Source organism: Mus caroli, chromosome 6 (genome assembly GCF_900094665.2).
Source record: "Mus caroli chromosome 6, CAROLI_EIJ_v1.1, whole genome shotgun sequence".
Lineage (NCBI taxonomy): Eukaryota > Metazoa > Chordata > Mammalia > Rodentia > Muridae > Mus > Mus caroli.
The window spans coordinates 1,604,752-1,624,600 of NC_034575.1; the positions used below are offsets into that span (position 1 = coordinate 1,604,752).

At 42.0% G+C, this 19,849-nt stretch overlaps 1 protein-coding gene across 1 annotated transcript in view; it reads left to right on the forward strand.

Moving 5' to 3' along the window:
- Nucleotides 1–19,849, forward strand: part of Ppp1r9a (protein phosphatase 1 regulatory subunit 9A) — a 255,286-nt gene that overhangs the window by 220,401 nt on the left and 15,036 nt on the right. Inside the window, exons 13-16 of the mRNA XM_029478162.1 lie at nt 6,933–7,090; nt 7,584–7,827; nt 16,113–16,200; nt 16,291–16,374. Coding sequence (XP_029334022.1) covers nt 6,933–7,090; nt 7,584–7,827; nt 16,113–16,200; nt 16,291–16,374 — 574 coding nt within the window. The remainder of the gene's footprint in view (nt 1–6,932; nt 7,091–7,583; nt 7,828–16,112; nt 16,201–16,290; nt 16,375–19,849) is intronic.

Consider the following 19,849-nt stretch of genomic DNA (forward strand, 5'->3'; position numbering starts at 1 on the left):
CCATTTTCTCTCCATTTTAGAAAAAAAGTGTTATGTGTAATATTTCACTTTGAATTTTCAATTTTTCTTTGACTTTGATAAAACTATAAGGTTGCCTATGATCTTCTAAAAATAAAGATCATTTTAACCCAACTATGGTTAATTTCCTTTCTAAGAGAATTTTACAGGGATGATATCTTCCAAATATTTCTTTTGTTTAGGCATATAGTCTGATTCCCCATAAAAGCCATTTGATTCCTATGGGAGAGTTGGTCATTAGGAGACTTCCTGGTAGGCTAAGGTTAAGATGGACTGCAAGGCCAGGATGGAGACTGTGGTGGGAATATTAGAATAGGAGGATGATGTGTGTGTGTGGAGGGTGCAGACACGTGTTGGTTGTTCTTGGTTCTGCCTTGCGTCTCAAGGTTGGAGCAGGGCATCCTGAAAAGCCCACGTACGAAATCTAAACGCTGTATACTCTACTCACAGACATAAGAATAGCTGCTTAGAGTTAGGATCAGAAAACGCACCTCTGTGTATAGTTCTGAAACCTACCAACTGTGTTGGTTCAGTATATACAATATTAAGGGCTTATTACAGTATTATACTAACCACAAGTTATGGCTAAGTTCTTCTTTAAGCCAGATATAAAATATTTTGCATAATTTGAATTAATCCAATATGTATGGGAAATAAGTTCTATGGGAACAGTAGCAGCATCAGAATGTTGACTATTAGCGTGCGAGGTAGTCGGTTGCTTGGTTGCTTGGTTGGTTGGTTGTTTTCTTTTGTAATGATTCTAAGTAGCTCTAAACACCCAAACAAACAAACAAAAAAATGCCACATATTTTTAAAAGTTTGCTTGCAAGTCACCACAAATGAATGTTTTAATCGTGGTTCCTATGGATAAACTTAGCTAGTTAAATAACTACTAGCACTTAAGATCACATCTGTGTTTGGGTCTCTGTTAAAGACAATTATTAGGAGTCAGTCCTCTAAGAACTTAGGAAAATCTTTAACAGCTCTTGCAGGTAGTATAAGCACCCTAATTTCTGGTTAGCTGTTTTTTCTTTTTTCTAAAGCTGGCCTGGACATCACAAGGATTTGCCTGCCTATGCCTGGGATTTTAAAGGCATGTGCCACCAAGGTATACTCCAGGTTTTCTAATGTTGCCTGTAGCCAGTTCTTCCCACAATTGAACTGTACCTCCCCTTTAGGTAAACAATGCCCATCTAAGGGACCAGGCTTTCTATCTACGAAGAAGCCTTAAGATCTGAATTCCACCCGAAGCTACTAATGTCACCTTCTCTCAAACCCTGGCTCATGTGCAGCGTCAGGTACAGCCTTAGAGCTCTACCCACAGAACTGAGTTTCTGGACAAGTTGTCGTTTGGTTGCATTTGCATGTCCTAAGATTTTAGGCTTTGCAGACTCTCTTTTTATCAGAACTGGTAAGCCGATCATCATAAAAGGATCCTGAGGTATATAAATGAGTTTCCCTAAAATCTAAAGCTAAAGTCTTTATCTTTCTTATTCTCAGAATTTCTGTTGGCCCATCCTGTGCACAGAGCCTCATCTTAATGCAGCTTTAACTGCCCACAGAATGCACTGCCTTCCCACAGACAACTAAATTGCATTCCCACGTCCATTTGGGTTTGAAATTATATTTGTGAGTATAGACATGAGGAGAAATTCCTAATATTCTTTCAGCAATTGGCAAACAAACAAAAAACCTTCCTAGGAAATTTCATAAGTATGACTTGGGATATGTTACTTGGCTTTATATTTAAATAATTGCAAAATAAACTACCACCTGCCTGCAGCATCCCAGTGGAAGTTGCCTGTGAGTAGGTTGCTAACTGAATGCTATCATCAGAACAATAGCATCTGTATCTCTAGGTATGACAGTTGATGCAGTACATCTCACCCAGTACTGAGTCGGTAAACGTGGTAGGTGGTATCACCATGTGAAGAGCCAGGAGCTCCTCGATGGGAGAGGCAGAAGTCAGGGGAACATTCCTATATCAACCTCCTGAAACAGCAGAGCTGACCAAACTAGATTGAGAATTAAGATGCTCCAAGTGAAAAAAATAACAAATGTGTACTTTTTACTCTTTAATTTTAACTACACAAAAATGTAAGTACGAAAGTTACACAAAACGAATGCCTGATATAAGATCTTTTGTGAGTATTAAAGTCCTATGTGACTCACATCTCCTGATCTCAGAGTCTAGTTAGAAGTATGTCTCTTCAGTGTTCTTATGTAATGTACATATTTCACTATTAGGAAATATGAATGATACTAGTTTCTAAATATTTTAAGTAAATGTACATGTTATTCTATAGCTTGCTTTATTCTTACTAATCTATTCAGTGGCAGTAAATAAAGACAGTTGGGAGGGTGATTATGTGTCAGTCACTCTTCTAAGCACTCAGGTCTGCTAATGCATTCAGTCTTCATAACAATGGGTGATTATTTTATGTCATTACCGTTCCCACTTTGCAGTGGAAGATCCTTAGGGACCTCTGAGAGGTTAGGTAAATTGCACAATTTTATGTCATGGCAGCTCATTCTGGATTCTAGCTGTGGGTCTGCTCACAGTGCCTATCTCACACGGCCTCTCTGAGATGCTTAAACTTACCACCTGAATGCAATATGCATCAGCCCCCAAATCCCAAAGGGTCCATCTTTTATGAACTTGCAGTGACTGCGTATAATATGCAGATACCATTTAAGTTTCTTATTATGCCCAGCATTTCAGTTGACAACAGCAGAAGCCAGGTAGGACTGTGTTCTGAGGGGTTCAGTGCACAAGAGAGTATGCGGTGGACCCCATTGTTATTCCTCTCCACTCCCTCCCACTCTCCCTGCTGACTGCATCTGCTCCCCCTGTAGCATTCCATTTACGTCAAAAACAACGTCAGTGCAGTGGAAAACACCGAATGATTCACAGCCGTGCTGTGCAGAACTGGTCTCTATGCTGTACAATATATAACACCTTCATTTCATAGAGCGTTTTCATAGCAGCTACTAAAATCATAACCGAATCCATTAAGTTCTTTTAAAGGATCCAATTTAAAGCAATATTGAAAGTAGTCTTGAGATGCGGGTACAGCTGTGTTCCACCCACTCAAAGTTCCACCCTAAGCTCCAGCCTGGAGAGTCTCTGAATGCATCCCTCCATATTTACTGATCCATTCAAGGCTGCTCCACCTTTGGTCTTCCACCTGCATTTGTGTGTGTGTGGCATCTGTTAGGAAGCAGTGATGACCATGGCCACCTAAGCCTTCCCATATCACAGCAAAGAACTCAGGAACTGAGCCAGGTGGCTTTCCCCTGCCACACCCAAGTGACACCCAAAATGACAGCTAAGGTTTTAGGGTATGAATTTTACTCTTGGGATAATTACAAAGCCAAATAAAATCCCATCACGTTTTCTTCTCCCTGATGGGCCATGCTCCTGAGAGTTTGCAGCGTTGCACACTCTTGGGCATATGTTTCTACACAGAGCATAAAGTAAAATAGAAAAGGTGCTTGTGCCAGGCCCAAGATTGCTCATGAAGTTCACTTCCAGACAGAAGGGTGACCCTGTGGAAGGAGCATAGGCTCCTACATCTGAGTTCCCTCTAGACTGTTTCACAGAGGAACTATATAGTGCAAGTTAGTGATGAACTGAGAGGCCACCTTTGACCCTTAGTCTTCGTTTATGAGAAATAAACGAAGGACCAGAGTCCTAAGATTCTTTTGAGTTGTGATTCTTAAATTGCAGAGTGGAAGAAGATAGCATATAATGGATGAGCAATGCAGATATTGCTACCAGGGGCTACCCAGCAGCCCCTGTCTCATGTATCCACGCATTGATTCTTCTTGCCTGTCATTACTGCACATCTTCTTGTAGACAGTGTTCCTTCTAGCATCCCCCTTGTGTAAGTGCTATCAGGGTGACAGTTCTCAGCACCACTCCACTCTTCTGGTTCTTAAAAAAAATTTTTTTTTTACTTTTCAGGATGGAAAATAAACTACTGGTTTGTAATCCATAACCTGTGCAATAAAGTCTGATGCTTGATTCAGACTCGCAGAAGTTGCTCACTGTGGGCACTGTGCTGTGGGCCACGCAGGTAACAGACTGAAAGCACTGCCTCTCAGACTTGAGCTAAGTGCATCTTTCCTAGGCACAGTTTATGGTGAGGGATGCTGAAGCAGACGGTCCACATGGCCATTCAGGCTTGTCTAACAGCGGCACTAGGCAGGCTACTCCCTAATAACAGGACTGGTTAGTCTCTACTTGTCTCCATGCCTGCCACTAAGTCCTTCTCCAGTCTCCTCATTTCATCCCCTTCATTTCATTTGCTCACTACAAGCAATGGAGTGACTTCTGTAGTCCTGTGGGTGGGATGCTACACTGTGTTTAAGTGAGGATTCTGTTGCCAAAGGAACCATATTTACACAAGTGGGATATGCACCTCTTCTGGGGGTATCTTTTGTCATCTACTACCCAAAATTGTTGTCAAACCATAAAACCATCTGTGAGGGAGTCTGTCTCTAGCTTTCAACAAGCCTTCCCTTTTCCACACTATTTATAGTATGCGTATGGAATAGATGCTGGAGAGCTGAATTTTCTAGACTAGTCTGAGCAACTATGATTTTTGGAACTTTTAAAACACATATCTATGGTATTAAAACCTTGCAGTATTGACTTTTCAACACCAGCTAAATTGGGGTGGATAGCTAGTAGCCTGAGAGACAGAGCATAGAATCACAGCAGTTCATCAGCTAGCTGTGTCGAGAAGGGTAAGCTGCTCCAGTGTTCGAGCTTCAGGAGGGGAAACAACCTGCTTGCTTGTTGTCTCACGGGTCTGTAATGAGGGACAAATGAGGTGGCCTGTTTGACAGCGCTTTGCATTACAGAACATGCAATCCAACTTTGAGACAGAAAAGATGGAAGCTGTGCGTGAACTGTGCCATTTGTAATTATATTATTGCTTTCATCTGCGTGCTGTTCAGCATTTTTATGTGTAAATAGAGAGTGGAGGTTTGACTTTCTCCCAATTATCACAACTAATGAACTCTTAATGGGCAGCCACAAATATAGATTTTATTGGAGGAAGGAAATGAAAGTGACGAAGGTGATTTTTTTCCCCATTGGCATGTAAAAGTAGAGACTCCTAATTAGAAAACATCTAGTTATTCTTTATATTCGCTTGAGCGGTCTGACTTCTCTGAGCGTTCACTCTTCACTTGAGTATAGGAAATGAAAAGTCCAACCTTCTGTAAATATTGTCATTCAGCGACATGTCTCCTGAGACTAAAGTACACTGAATTTTATTTGTTAGAACTATATGCCAAGTGCCCAATGTTATAAATAAGAGAAACCATATGAAGTCCTTCTATGCTTGTGTTTTATAATATGTTTAGAGCACATCTTTAAAATAATTCTATATCTAGAAATACCCTGTACTAATTAATGATGGTTGGCGGACATCCTTTTCTATTAGTCCAAGTGTATATTAGTTTTCTATAACTGAGTTATTGACTTATTTTTAGTAATATAAATCCAGGGTCACTTAATTTCTTGAAAGTGACTTTGTTTAATGACTGCCATCCTGAAAAGAAGAGATGTGATTAATCATCAAACGATTTTGTTTACAGCAAGTGATCAAGTCTATCTATGTAAAGAATAGTTTCACTCCAGATAAACTTTACTCCAATCAACACGCATATACTACTACCTTAGTCTTTATATTCGTAGCAAACTTCTTCTTCTCCCATTACACTTAACAATATTACAAATGCTAAGAACCTGTTAAAGAGGACCAGAGAAAGGCTCTTGGTAGCAATTTTTATTCCACCTCTTTTTCATCCTTTGTTGGGTTTGAGTTTTCTTATGGCTTCTCTCACATGATAGCTTTGAATTCAGAGTGGTGTTCATACCTTAGCCTCTGAAGTGCTGGCATAACAACCAGGTTCTGCCATGCCCAACTGCTGTTACTGTGGCTGTTTTACTTTGTGTCTTCCCTCCTTCCTTCTCTCTTTGTCTTTTCTATTTAATTTTTGGATTTTTTAATAAAAATTATGTGTATGTTTTGCCTGCATATATTATGTGCAACACATCTGTGTCTGATGTCTCGGGAGGTAAAAAGAAGGATCAGTCCCCTGGACCTGGAGTTGCAGATGACTGTGAGCTGTCATGTCTGTGCTAGAAGCTGAACCGGGGCCCCCTATAAGATCAAGAATTGCTTATGGGCATTGAGGCCCCTCACCATCTCCTTCTCTTGAAGTTCTTTTATTTAAAGATGAAAACATTTTTCTTTGGAAAGCTAATATAGTTTTCAATGAGAAGAGAAAGTATTCAGAGAAAGAAATGGAAGAGAGGCATCAACACATAGCTTGTACTATAGCCTGAAACCTAATGCCAGGAGCAGCAGCCCTGTCCTTCCCCCTTCACAGAGCAGCGAGTTACACTCAGTAGTCAACTGTTGCTCTGTCTCTGTAACCAGATCTTGTTTTAGGGAAACGGTTTAACTTAAATTTGCTGGGATTAAATAAATTCACTTCTAGTTTTTTTGTTTGTTTGTTTCTACAGAGTTCAAAGGGAAATAAATTAGATATTCAGACAATTGAGACCAGAGTGGCTCAGTCTATTAGTGAATTTCTGTGTTCATGGTCACCTTCTGTTACCCACACTTGACTTTGGCAAGTGGACTTCATCCATAGAGTCTGTAGGTCTCTTGTAACTGTGATTATCAAACACCCCAACACGTGTGTCCATACGCAAGTGCACTCCCCTGCTTTATATAGTGTGCAGCAGAAAGGGTGTCACCTGTGGCGTGTTAGACAAGCTGGAAAAATTGGCTTCTGTCCCCCTTGTCACTGATAGCCAGTGGCTGGGTTTCAGTGTCTATGGTCCCCTCCCATCCTCTCTACCATTTTCTCTCACAAATTACTCTCCCTAGACTTGAATGAAGCAGTCCCAGAGACAGAGCGCCTGGATTCGAAAGCATTGAAAACCCGGGCCCAGCTCTCTGTGAAGAACAGGCGCCAGAGGCCCACAAGGACACGGCTCTATGACAGCGTCAGCTCAACTGATGGGGAGGACAGCCTGGAGCGGAAGGTGAGCATTCTCAATGGCTGGCAGACTCTTGCAGAGTGTCATTGTCCACCAGTGTATTTATTGAACGTGATAGCTCTTTTACTGATCTGCGCCTTACTTGGAAGAAAGTCTCCTAAATTTGTATTCAATTCGCTATATGGTTGTCATTTAAATTCTTTCCTCCATTCAGTAAGGTAGCCAAAAGCATTATCCACGTTGCCGTATTTCATAGTGGTGCCTTTGAGTGGAAAATAATGAACATCTCAGTAATGGTTTCTACATGCCTTAGGTGCCTGTGTTAGCTGCACAGTTTGCTCGGTGAATAGTTATGAACTGTGCATTCTCGGCGGTAAGCCAACAAATAAAAATTCCTTTCCCAGGAAAAGGTGAGGCCATTTCAAAGTAAACGCTGCCCAGTCCTGACACTCAGGCATAAATCTGCTCCATGAGCTCTATACCAACAGCCCTCAGACCCTATAACCACACATATGTTACCAAATCGCTTCTGCCCAAGGCTTGGAGAGTCTCTTCTCCAGAATTGGAGTGTGGTGTCCCACTCCTCACCCCCGTGACGAGCCCTAGGGCCCTCTCATCCCACCACACGACTGAGTCTCCGGGAGGATCACAGCATCCAGAAGGGGACCCTTTCTCCTCTGTCTCGGGAGACACTTCATCCTCCTCGACTTCAGCATCCGATCACGACACAGAAGACTCTCCTTGCCGCCACCAAGCCACCGAGAAAGCGTTACAAGAGAAAGGTACGTGAGTTTGTTTTGTTCTTCCCCTTCTGTTTGATGTGGCATCACTAATAACACAATGTGTATGGTGTAAAATTAGTTTTGTTCTCATAGGCATACAACCTTAGAGCACTGCTTTCCTTCTTAGGTCTTAGGGGGTAAGAGAATTCCCACTGCCGTGAGGCTTGTTTCATTTGTTTTGACTTTTGCCTGTCAGTTTGATCCTTTTATGACTTTATCCTTCTCCCGAATTGACGATTACGGGAATGTTCTGGAAACGGTCTAAAGGCTGTGTACACTATCGCCTGGAGTCCATGAACACTAACAGCCATGTGAGGGGAGATGTGAAGACCGAGTGGTGGTAAAAATTAGCAGTTGATAGATTTGTATTTAATAAAGTTTTTCTAGTACTGATTCCGATGGTTATCATTATAATAATCATTGCAGTGATCAGCAGTTATCATTATAATAATCATTACAGTGATCAGCATTGCAGTGTGACAGTATGGCACAGTAAAGATAAATGCAGATCCCGTAGTCATGAGCCCAAGCAGACACTTCTAGTGAAGCTAGAACTCCAAAGCGGTATTGATAGACTTGACTTTTAAAAATATTGCTTTTATTTTATGGGCATGGACATTTTGCCTGCATGTTTAAGCATTGCCCTCAAAGGTCATCACATCCACAGACCTGGAGCTCTGGATGTTTATGAACCACTATGTGGGTGTTGGGAATTAATCCCAGGTCCTCTACAGGAGTAGGCAGTGCTCTTAACTACTGAGCCACTGTCTTTTAACTTTCGTATATAAAGCAATACATGTGTGTTCAGATCAATTGAACAGTGTAGAGAAGTATAAAGCGTAAGGTTTCCCACTTCACATGTGATGTGTTCTTTTAAGGGAACAGTGTAGTACTGGTCATGTTATTTTTTTATATAAACAATGTAATTTATACATACATACAGAACAGAAATTATTTCAACATATATATATATACATTATATATATGTGTTTATATACTTCCATTTTTTAAAAAATGCACTCTTACTAATCACATGACTCTAAAACTTTGTTGTACAAATTATATTTTATTAGCACCTATGAATATATACATATATTTAAATAACAAGTCTGCATATATGTATATATCTAAGTGAAACCCTGTATCTGTCTATTAAGAATTATATACAAAATTACATATGATGTATACAACGTGTATTAAGAAATATATTCATAGTTGAGACCAGAGAGAAGTCTTGATGGTCCAAGCATGTGGACCCAAGTTTTGATCCCCAGCATGCACATGTAAGCTAGGCCTGGGGGGCGTGTTAATCCGAAGTCACGGTTGGTTGAGTGAATGCAGGCATATCCCTGAGTTCACTGGCCAGCCTCTACAGCCAAGTCACTGAGCCCCGGGTTCAGTGATGCACGCTGTCTTAATAAAGAAGATGGAAAGCAACCGAAGGATACCTGGCTTCCGTTTCTGGCCTCCACATACGTACACGTACACGTACACGTGTACACACACACACACACACACAAACAGGGAAAAGGATTAATTATAGCAACCCTGCTGTGTGATTAAAAATAAAACAAGAAACATGGATAAGTGACTTGCAGTGGATCTGTGTAGTCTCCATACAGCAGGAAATCGGGTAAACGACACAGACATGGCTGCGGCAAGACATCGACAGGGTAAAGATGACAAGAGCTATCTTGTCACATTTATAGAGAGCAAAGATGGCAGATGATTTAGAGGTGTACACAAAATTTTGGGTTGCAAATGGGAGTGGCAAACAAAGGGTGCTGCCTGGGACAGTGGGGTCAGGAAGTAGCAGCAGGAGCAATGCCAGGAGACCTTAGGGAGGAGCAACAGGCTGCTCCGTGGACTCTTACCATAGTCTATGCCTAAGAAAGAATAATTTGGATTTTAACTATCAAAAAGCACTGAGCATCCAAAGTTAACAGATGGCCTCTTCGTATTTGAATAACTCCAAAGAACTGATTCCTTTTTTAAAAATGAAAAGCAGACAGAAGAAATCAAGTCACAGTTCCCCAAAGAGAAGGTGTCCATTGGTTTTTCTATGATCTGAAAAGGAGACAAGCTTCACTGATGATCAGAGAGACAACACTTTAAATTAATTGCCAAAATTGCCAGCTCCTCGGACTAGATGGAGAGGCTCTTACAGGTAGCAGCAGCCCTGGAATGCACCACACGCATGCACCGTGGGCACAGCTGCACATCACTGCACATTAGAGAGTTCCACAGGCGTTGGACACAGAACCCCAGCTGATCCCACAGCCCACAGAGCCTTAGGACTGTGGTGAGCACTGGAGTTCTCCTGCGGCACTCCTGGGTTTTCTTGCCTCTGCCTGTCAGCTGCTAGACCCCCACTCCCTCTCAAAGACCAAGTCCTGTTCACAGCTCTTCAGAAGCTACCCATGAGGCAGACACTGTGCTTAGCACAGAACACTAGTGGAAACCAAAAAAAAAAAAAAAAGCTGGTAGGCCCACAAAACAATCAGACATAATTGTCAGTTCGATGAACAGCGTCACTGTGATGTTGGCTTACTTCCAAAATGATGAAAGGTTTTCAAAACCTTTGATTAATCAAAGCATGGTTGTGATAGCACCTTCTCGGAGCTAGACTTCCAGTTAGTCCTCTTCCATCTTCGAAGTGTGTGCAGGTAGTTATTGGGAGGAGGCCAAAGCAGAGGCTTGTGCTTTGGAGCTGCTGATGCTTGGAGTCCCATCATGTGAGGCTATGGGACAGAGCATCTGACCTATAAGGCAGGGTTGTTTCTTGCATTGCTTTGTTTGGCTATTTTCAGTGCTAGAGATTGGAGCCAGAGCCACTCACATGCTGGATGAATGTTCTACCTTTGAACTGTGTCCTAGCCCCACAACTCACTATCTAAAGCCATAATGATCAGAAAGTGAACCCCTGCCCAGGAAAACTCATGGGGACTTTCAAAGGCAGCACAGTCTTATCTGGATCCCCTCTGCCTTTTACTTCTAATTGATGACTGCTTTGAAGTTGGCAGCAGAGTACTAAGCAGATGTGAACCTTCCTGGGCCCTTAGCAGACACAGTGCAGGAGAAAGCACACATCTCCACCTCCACGGTGCTGTCTTGTCTGTGTCTCCTTTGAAATTAACTAGAACTAAAGAAGACAGGACATTTCTTCTCCAGAGAGCGAGATCTCGGGCGTTCCCTTCCTCAGTTCTCCTGCACTAACCAGACTGCTGGGTAACTGAGCAGAGCAGTTCACTCACCTTTATTTAGTCCTAACTTATAAGCAGACAAGCGGGAGGCCTCCTGTAACAGACGGTCTGGATCATGGTCTCTGCAGTCGGAATCAAATTTGATGACCAGGAGCAGCTTGGGAAGGAAAGGTTTATTCCATCTCCTACTTCCAGATATCAGTGTATCATCCAGATATCAGTGTATCATCTAGGACGGTCAAGGCAAGAGATCAGGAGACCGGGGATAGGAGCAGGAACTGATACTCATGCTATGCTTACTGATTCACTCTCAGCACTAGCTTCCAAAGTCTTACAAGTCAGCCCACTGAGTACTCTCAGTCTATTCTCTCCTGCCCTACCCTAGGCTTCTTTGATGGTAGACTTGTCCTCTCTTGAACTCTGCCACCCCACAGACATGTAGGAAAGAATTGGCTTTCTTGGCATTCTAATCTCAGTATCTCTGCACCTTGGAAGATGCCACCCAGAGCTATCTCATCCTGGCTGTGCTCTGAGGAACGGAGGTTCTGGTCATCAGTTCTCAAGATCCCCAACTTCAATCAAATACACACATCCAATCAAGCTCAGCGTGCTGGATCATGCTGTCCAAACTCGGAAAACATTCTATACCAAAATAGTAATGTTCTGCCTTACTCTGGGAGGATCAGCTGTCAAAGTAACTACTAGCCTTCAGTCATTCCGTTCTCTCCTAGGTAGTGGATTCATAAATCAGAAAGTTACTCAGTGAGCATAAAATTAGAATCAAATTAACCGGCTGTGTTCTCAGAGTGTACCATTAGTGTGCTGCTGAGCTGCCCATTCCTTTAAAGCTTTCTCACATGCCTCAGGGGTTTTCACCCAGTTCTCTACACAGACCTAAGTGTCATTCAAACATTAAAGGAATCCTATACTCCCCTTTGATGAGATTGCTGATGCAACAAATGTTAATGGAATGGGATGTTCCCTCATTGAAATGTAACTCCAGAGCATAAGGCTCTGTAACTCCTGCCATTCCTTGCTGTATGAGACACATCCACTCATCTGAGCTGGACTTAAAAAATTCAGGTGTGGTTACAGCTGGCACCCTCAGCATATGGCCTTTCTCTCTCACTGCCTTCTCAGTGAGGGAATGAAAAATGGCTTTATGATGCTTCCAGGTACAAACTTGACCTCATGTCTATACGGTGGCTAGCTAACACTGCACCTCACATTCTACAGTGGTTTTCACTGTTACTCCTGCCGCTGCGCCTTCGTGTACAGTGACTGACTTAGTAGTTAAGTAGTTCGTGGCAAAATAAAAAAGTGTGTGGCAAATAATTAATGCTCAACAAATCTATTGATGCATTACTAAGTTTGACTCTCCAGGCAGGTAATGCTGCCATCCAGATGGGCCAGCCAAACACAACAGCCACCAGTTTTGCAACGGAAGAGTTCCTAGATGCAGCCACACTTTTTCAGCCACATAAGCATCCCTTCAAGCTGCCATGGCAAAGCATGATGCTTGAGAAGGAGACTGAACATCTTCCCAACATAAAATATAATGTGTGTACTGTCTGGCCCATATGGAGGGGATGTCTTCCGGATTGCTGGCTAGAAGTGTCTTTCAGCCGGCTCACTACTGCTTTCGGAAGGTTGAGACAGTGTAGTCACTGCTGTCTAGATTTTCAGTCATGCACCATTACTGTCCATCTATCGAGTCACTTACAAAGGCGGGTAACATGACACATTGCTTTATTGCAACCCTAATCCTAGCCCTCCGGCTGCCTTACTGGAATTAGGAGTTCTTACATGTGTCAGTACCTCCATTGCACGTCATCATTTCCTCTCATATTTGAGAGATGGAGACAGAAGGAACCCCATAGGTGCTGACTCTATGACTTACCTGCAACTGAATGCCAGTTAAGTCAGCAGAAGCAAAAAATGAAGGAACAAAAAAATGAAAACAAAAACAAACAAACAAACAAAACAAAAAAATGGTGTCTCCCCAGAGGGCTGTTACAACAGAGATCTGTGGCCATAAGAGGGGTGAGACAGATTCCTCTCTCCCTACAAGAGCATCCTTTTGCTTCGATTTGACCTCTACACTTTCAAGGCAGTGAGGCTTTGGCGAGACAGGGTTACCTAGTGTAAATAAAGCACTCTATCAATTTTCTACTCAATGTTAGGAGTTAGTATTTGAGGTTTCTGTGTGACTTTAGCATACTGTCTATGCTAAAGCATTCTCAGAAACTTTCATGGAGTTAATATCATCCTAACTAGAACTCATCTTTTCAAAGGCTTTACACAGCTCCCTTCTCATTCATATACTGCAGTAGGCCTCTTAAGTGTAGATATAAATAAAATGTATTGCTGAGAATGGAGAAGACACATGCTGCTCTGTTTGGTAACTTCACGGAGGAAGTGCAAATTATGTGACCACCCAAGGACATTAAAAAGAAGAAGGGATGGGAACGGAGATGCTGAAGGTAGAGTGCTGGTGTGAACAGACACACAGAGATTCAAAGGAATGGGCTGTCTCAGTGGATGCAAGTGTTGGTCTCTTCAAACTAATGATACTGGGTGTAAAAGCCAATCAGCTTCATCTGTCCTTGGCCCTGTGACTTAACTATTTTAGGTTCTTCCCCCTAACCCTCGGAAACCACAGAGCCTTCTGGGAAGAGAGTAAAAAGAAAAGGACTGTGGGCATGGGGAAACTGAGCAAGAAGGCAGTGCAGGCGGTGCTTGTGAAGGAGAAGCTGGGCAGACTGGTACAAGAGCCTTGACACTCGTGAGGCTTAGACAATGCTGAGAAGACAGTACCAACGCCAGTCACAGGGCTCAAGACTTCATAACACATGTTTTATCATGAACAGAAATACAGAGATCAGATACATTGCATGGGAAATGTGATTAATTTCTATTGGAATAGAGTAGATACTGGGTCAAGAGAGAAACCAGGTCAGGGAAGTAGATCTGGACAATCAATCCCATCATGTAAGAAGGGCAGTCAAGTGTCGTCTTATCAAACAGATGGCACCCAGGAAGGGCTTTTGGACACAGGTGCCCAGAGAAGCGTGTAGTAGTTTAGAAAACAAGAGCCAACTTGCTAAAGTCTAAAGCTGAAGTGCCGAACTTCTGACTGATCACCAAGGTCATATTGGGGCAGTTCCTAAAACCTAATGGACATCTTACAATACACTAAATAAATAATTATGCAAAAGTATAGTAACCACCTTTCCTTAGCTCATGTCAGACCTGTGTTGATTTTTATGAGGATTCATATGTGTGTGTGTGTGAGTGTGTGTGTGTGTGTGTGTGTGTATATATATATATATATATATATAAATTTAAATGATAAAGGACACTATTCTTTAATCTTGCTTCATGGTTTCCATGTCCCTTAAAACATCCTTAACAAATGTGTGAGATAATGATGTGAGGTTGCCTAGCAGCAAGCTCTGTGATGGACAGAATCAGGCTCTTAGTCCTAAGATGTCCAAATACTACACCACTAACAGGTTACAGAGAGTCTCCATAAATATGATCTCAGCTCTTCATCTCCCCACTCATTAAATGTCTTCCAGCTACCTCTAATTCAGAAAATAATTAAACAAGCTCCTTTTAACTTTGCACTGTCCTAACCCTTAAGAGTTCTTTAGGATTGATATGGAAGAATTCATCTCATTTGTTTCTTTGGCTTCTATTACAAGAAAATTGAAAAGCTGCTTTTTAAAAAAGTATCCATTAGCAAAATCACCGTAGAAGGTATCTATTTTTTAATGGCTATGTGTCATACCTATGGCTGTTTAACTCAGTTACTGAAAAGATAATACAAATATTCGTAATAAACATTTGAAGCAAGAAGTAGATTTTTGACACAGGCATATATCTAACTTTTATATTTCATCATGTACATTTCAGGAAATTATTTTAATCTCCTGAGAACCATTAACAAACAATATGAAAACCTCATAGCTAGGAGAACTTGGAGTATCTATGTCCTGTGGAGTATCTGTGTCCTGTGCTGCTTTAAGAGCTTTAGAGCTGAACTTTTGAATAGTAACTATGTGTACTGGTTTCTGATTAGAAATGTATCCTGAAGTAAACAAAAATCACAAACTAATTATCTGTAAGGTTTATTGAACATTCTCTTAGGATCTCTGCTTTCTATACGTCATTCCATGTCGAGTCCCTAGACATAAAAAGAAAAGAATAAAAGGAAAAGCTAAAATCCAACACTAGCAATTAAGAAGGAAGTATGCACACACCCAACACTCCTTGCTGCCGAGTTTCATCCCCCTTGTCAAAGGTGGAACACATGCCACTTGTAGATATATCGTACTAAACCCCACTCTCAAAGTCTTTCTTCTGGTGGACAAAATGTCTCATGTCCTGTTCCCCGTGGCTGCTCCCTGCAGAGTACCAACCCTCATTCACGGAGGTATGGCTCAGTCAGCTCCAATTTCCTTGGAAGACTTGGCATCTTTGGTGTCATGATAGGCCAGACAGTTGTGCTCCTACTAGCTCTTCAAAAGCACCTTCAAAGCATATATTTGGCTTCTGCTATGGAAGGTGCCCCAGGTTCTGCCTTACCCTGTCTCAGAATTGGCCATGGGCCACTAGTACGGGCAAGCTCAAAGAGGAAATCTTTATTCTCAGTTGCTTTCTGAAGCTTCCAGACCTTAACAGGTGATGTTTTCTTTTGGGGTTTGAGATTCAACTAGGTTTATTCAGAAGGTAGGAAAATCCCAAACCAAGAAACAGAGGAAGATGAAACTCAGACCTTCAGTGCCAGAGATGGGGCCAAGTCACCACCACACCTGCTGTGAAGTGAAAGCATTTACTCCTGGTCACTTCCTTTGTCCCCATATGTGTGAAGCTGGTGTCATGGAGAGAACCATCCCTGCTGTGCTGAATGTCCCCATCATGGCTGAGTTTCCTTTGTCTTGTGAACAGGAAATACAGTATGTTCTTATACATTAAAGAATTTGGACAAAACTCTTAGATTCTGAGATACCCTGACTTTTGATTTGTGGCTTAAAATGTAAAACTAACTGATCATTTCCCTATGTGTCTATGTCCTAGATGATGACAAATATCCTAAATCACTAAGAACATCCAGTTCATTCAGGGTACAAAGAGGAAAAATTAAGCAGAAGTTTGCGGATCTGGGGTAAGCACCTCCTTCTAAAACCGTAATCCCCTGTAAGGGAATATTATAAGGGGTTACTTTTCTCTCTCTGACTGCGTGCTGTTATTGTAGGGCACCTTTGCGAAGGAATCCCAACAAGGGGAAGAAATGGAAAGACAAAGAAAAGGAAGCCAGTAGGTTGTCTGCTGGTAGCAGGTACGGGTGGGTGATTAAGAATATACATTTCTTTCTTTTAGCTGACTCTGCCTCTCTTTTACTGTTAACCAACATGAGTGGTCAGCGTTTCTAAACCCAACTAATGTAGACTCTGAGTTGTGCTGAGAGAAAATTAGTTTATGGTTATCTTCAGTTACAGCTTTGAACATACCCATTGGCCACTAACTGCAGAGTTGGAGTCACGTGAGTTATTTCATTAGATACTTAAATCCATCAGTGGGGTATTTTAGACATATTTTGGGTTTGTATCTTTTTTGTGTTGGGGTTTTTGGTAGTTGGTTTTTGTTTTGTTGTGTTGGCTGGCTCTTCACGTTATTATTAATTAATGCCGTCCTGTCCCATACATCCTCATCTAATGGAGTCATTTGGCACTTGGCACCATGTTGGCAATCTACATTCTCGTAAGAGTGGCCACCCATTCTCTTGCTGGTCTCAGCTGTTTAGTGGACTTGCAAGCTCTATTGACTATGCTTACCTTTCAATAAGAAAAAATAATTAGATAGAACTAAGTTTTGAACAGCATTCGGTCCAGTTTTCCCAGTTCCATTCTACCGTTCTAGAATGTAACAGATCAGTAGATTATAAAGCTCTGAAGCCCACATGTCTAGGTCTGAATCTCAGTTCTTCTTGGAAATCCTGGCTAAGTTGTTCAGCCATCTCCACCTTTTTCCTCAATATGAGGTGAGGGTAATAATGGCTTTATAAGGCTAATGGGAAGTTAGACAGGATTGCATACAAAGTATGCAAAGGCTCTGTATATACTTGGTGTATAGGTGGAGTCGAAACCATTAGTGATGACAGTTTGCTATTGTTGTTATTAGTGCTCACAAAGTGGTTTCACATTTGCCAACTTCATTTAATCCTTTTAATAAGATTGGGAAGGCAGACAGTAGCGCCATTCTTTCTTGATGAAGAATTTCCCCTTCATTAAACTTAGTTGATTGTCCCCAGGTTATCCACAAATCATTGAGGACAAAGATGGGACTTGTGCCTTCTGTCTAGTTGCCTCTCCAACATGTCATGCCAATGCTAGGTACCAACACATCTAATAATCAATGCAATTTTTTACAGAATTGGGGGACGATAGTAACTATTGTTACGGTTTCTCTCAGTGGCATAGACTAGGGAAGAAATAAAACCCTGAGTGTTAAAATCTCTTGGGGATCACTTGCCCACTTGATAGGTTGTCCACTGCTGTTTCATCATGTGTCCCTGTCCTTGGTGGATTGGAAAATGGAGAAAGAATTCAAGATTTAATTAGTTTTGCTAGTCTGGTTTTCAGTTCTGTTCTGTAGTGGTAGAATGCCCTCCATACTTTGAGGGAATCTCAGGAAAAGTTACGTACATGTGGGGCTGAGAAGCAATGTAACTGAGTCTGTAAAGCTTTGAAAAAGCCACTTCCAAGAGAGCAGCAGCTGAGCACAGCCCCAGTGGGCGGCTCTGCTTGCTCGGGGAGCTGCCCTCCCTCCTTTGATATTTCAGCAGCAGAACAGTATCCTCCTCTTGGCATCGAGGCTCAACCCAAGAGAAACGTAAACACAGAAGCTTGCAGAAGAGAACACATTTGACTGAGTTACAAGTGCAAATGAAGCCTGCGTTGATGGTGTTGGTGGGTGCTGGCTGTGCAATAGGAAAAGTCATAGTGAGCTGGAGCTGGTGTCACCAGTACCCCCGCTACCCACAGTGTTTGACCCATACCCAGTTGCTAGCTCAGCTGTCTCCAGCTGTCTTTGTAAAACGTTAATTCTTGATTCCCACTGGTTCATTGAACACAAATAGTTATACATGTACTAACACCAGATAATAGTTTTCAATTATAATTATTAATAATTACAGTAGAATTTTCGTGGGATAAAAACAAGATTATATAATTGAAATAGAAAAACAGAAGAGAGAACTTTTCTGCTTCAGAAAAACAATTTTGAACTGTCAGAGTAATTAGGTATCACTAATCCAATCAGATCCTGTTCTCCTCTCTGGGCTGATAATGGACCCACAACCTGATAAGATACATTCCCGGAAGAGCAGAACTACCCGCCTATGGGAGCTTCGTGTAGCTGATCCTATAGGTGCCCACAAATAGGGGTCGCACACATTGTCAGCTGCAGGAAGGATCCTGGGTCAGTCACAGAGAAGAGTGGGGCATGGACTCTACCTCAGGAGCTTTCTCAGAAGGATTTCAGAGTGAGCTAGTAACTTTCATCTCATAGGCTTTCTGCCAAGTCCCCATTGGGTTGTTATAATCTGTGCAAGTCGTCAGCCAGTTCTAACGTGTAGCTGTTAAGCTTGAGAGGGTAAGACTTTCAGTACATTTAGTCGTGGTGTCACTTTTTCTTCCCACAGGGTTTACTCTGCTGTGTTTCTTGTGAGGACATAATAACTCAGAGACACGAGCATCAGGAGACACACAGAGAAAATAAATGAGGATAATGATCGTAATGAATAATCCCAGGGAAGAGATATGATTTAGTGTGCATAGTAAACACCTTGATTTGCACAGGCGCCATAGGAGACAATAAGCACAGTACTGGAGCCAGTTCACCTGAGAGGTACACACCTGAGCCGTAGGATCAGCCTTAGCTCATCCTGGATTGGAGAGAGGTGAATACTGGTTAGTGGTTAGTAAAGAACCTATTTGGAACACTGTTGATAAGTCCCAGTTTAGATTCAGTGGACAATGGTGTGTGTGTGTGTGTCTGTCTGTCTGTGTGTGTGTCTGTGTGTCTGTGTGTACATGTGTCTTTGGGTGTGTCTGTCTGTCCATCTGTCTCTGTGTTTCTCTTTCTGTATGTTTCTCTCTGTGTGTTTCTCTCTCCCTGTGTTTCTCCTTTGGAAGTGAACTTGCATTTACTGTAAAGAATGAACAGTGACAAGAAGACTGAGATGCAATCCACGGTAGGAGTCCTGACTTTGCCTTAAATATATCCTCTTCACGTCCTGTAAGTAAGGTCGTGGCATCTCACTCAGTATCTGCCTCTGTGTTTAGTATGGCTGCACTGATGACTGTGTGTACTGCACTGCTCTACAGTGAGATGCGCCATAGCTGGAAATGCACACCTCCTTCAAAGGCTTAAAATGAAAAGGGAATTATACATGATCTAGTTTTTGTAATATTAATTGTTATTAAAACACTTTATTTTATATTCAGAGTTGTAGATACACTTTTAAAATTAGTTGTACCTGTATCTTTTCTTTCCTTTTCTCTTCTTTTCTTTTTTTTCTCTTCTCTTCTCTTCTCGTCTCGTCTCGTCTCGTCTCTTCTTTTCTTTTTGAGACAGGGTTTCTCTGTGTAGCCCTGGCTGTCCTGGAACTCACTTTGTAGACCAGGCTGGCCTTGAACTCAGAAATCCGCCTGCCTCTGCCTCCTGAGTGCTGGGACGAAAGGCGTGCGCCACCACACCCGGCTCCTGTATCTTTCCATGTGGCTTCTAGAAAGTGTTAATTTCGAAATGCC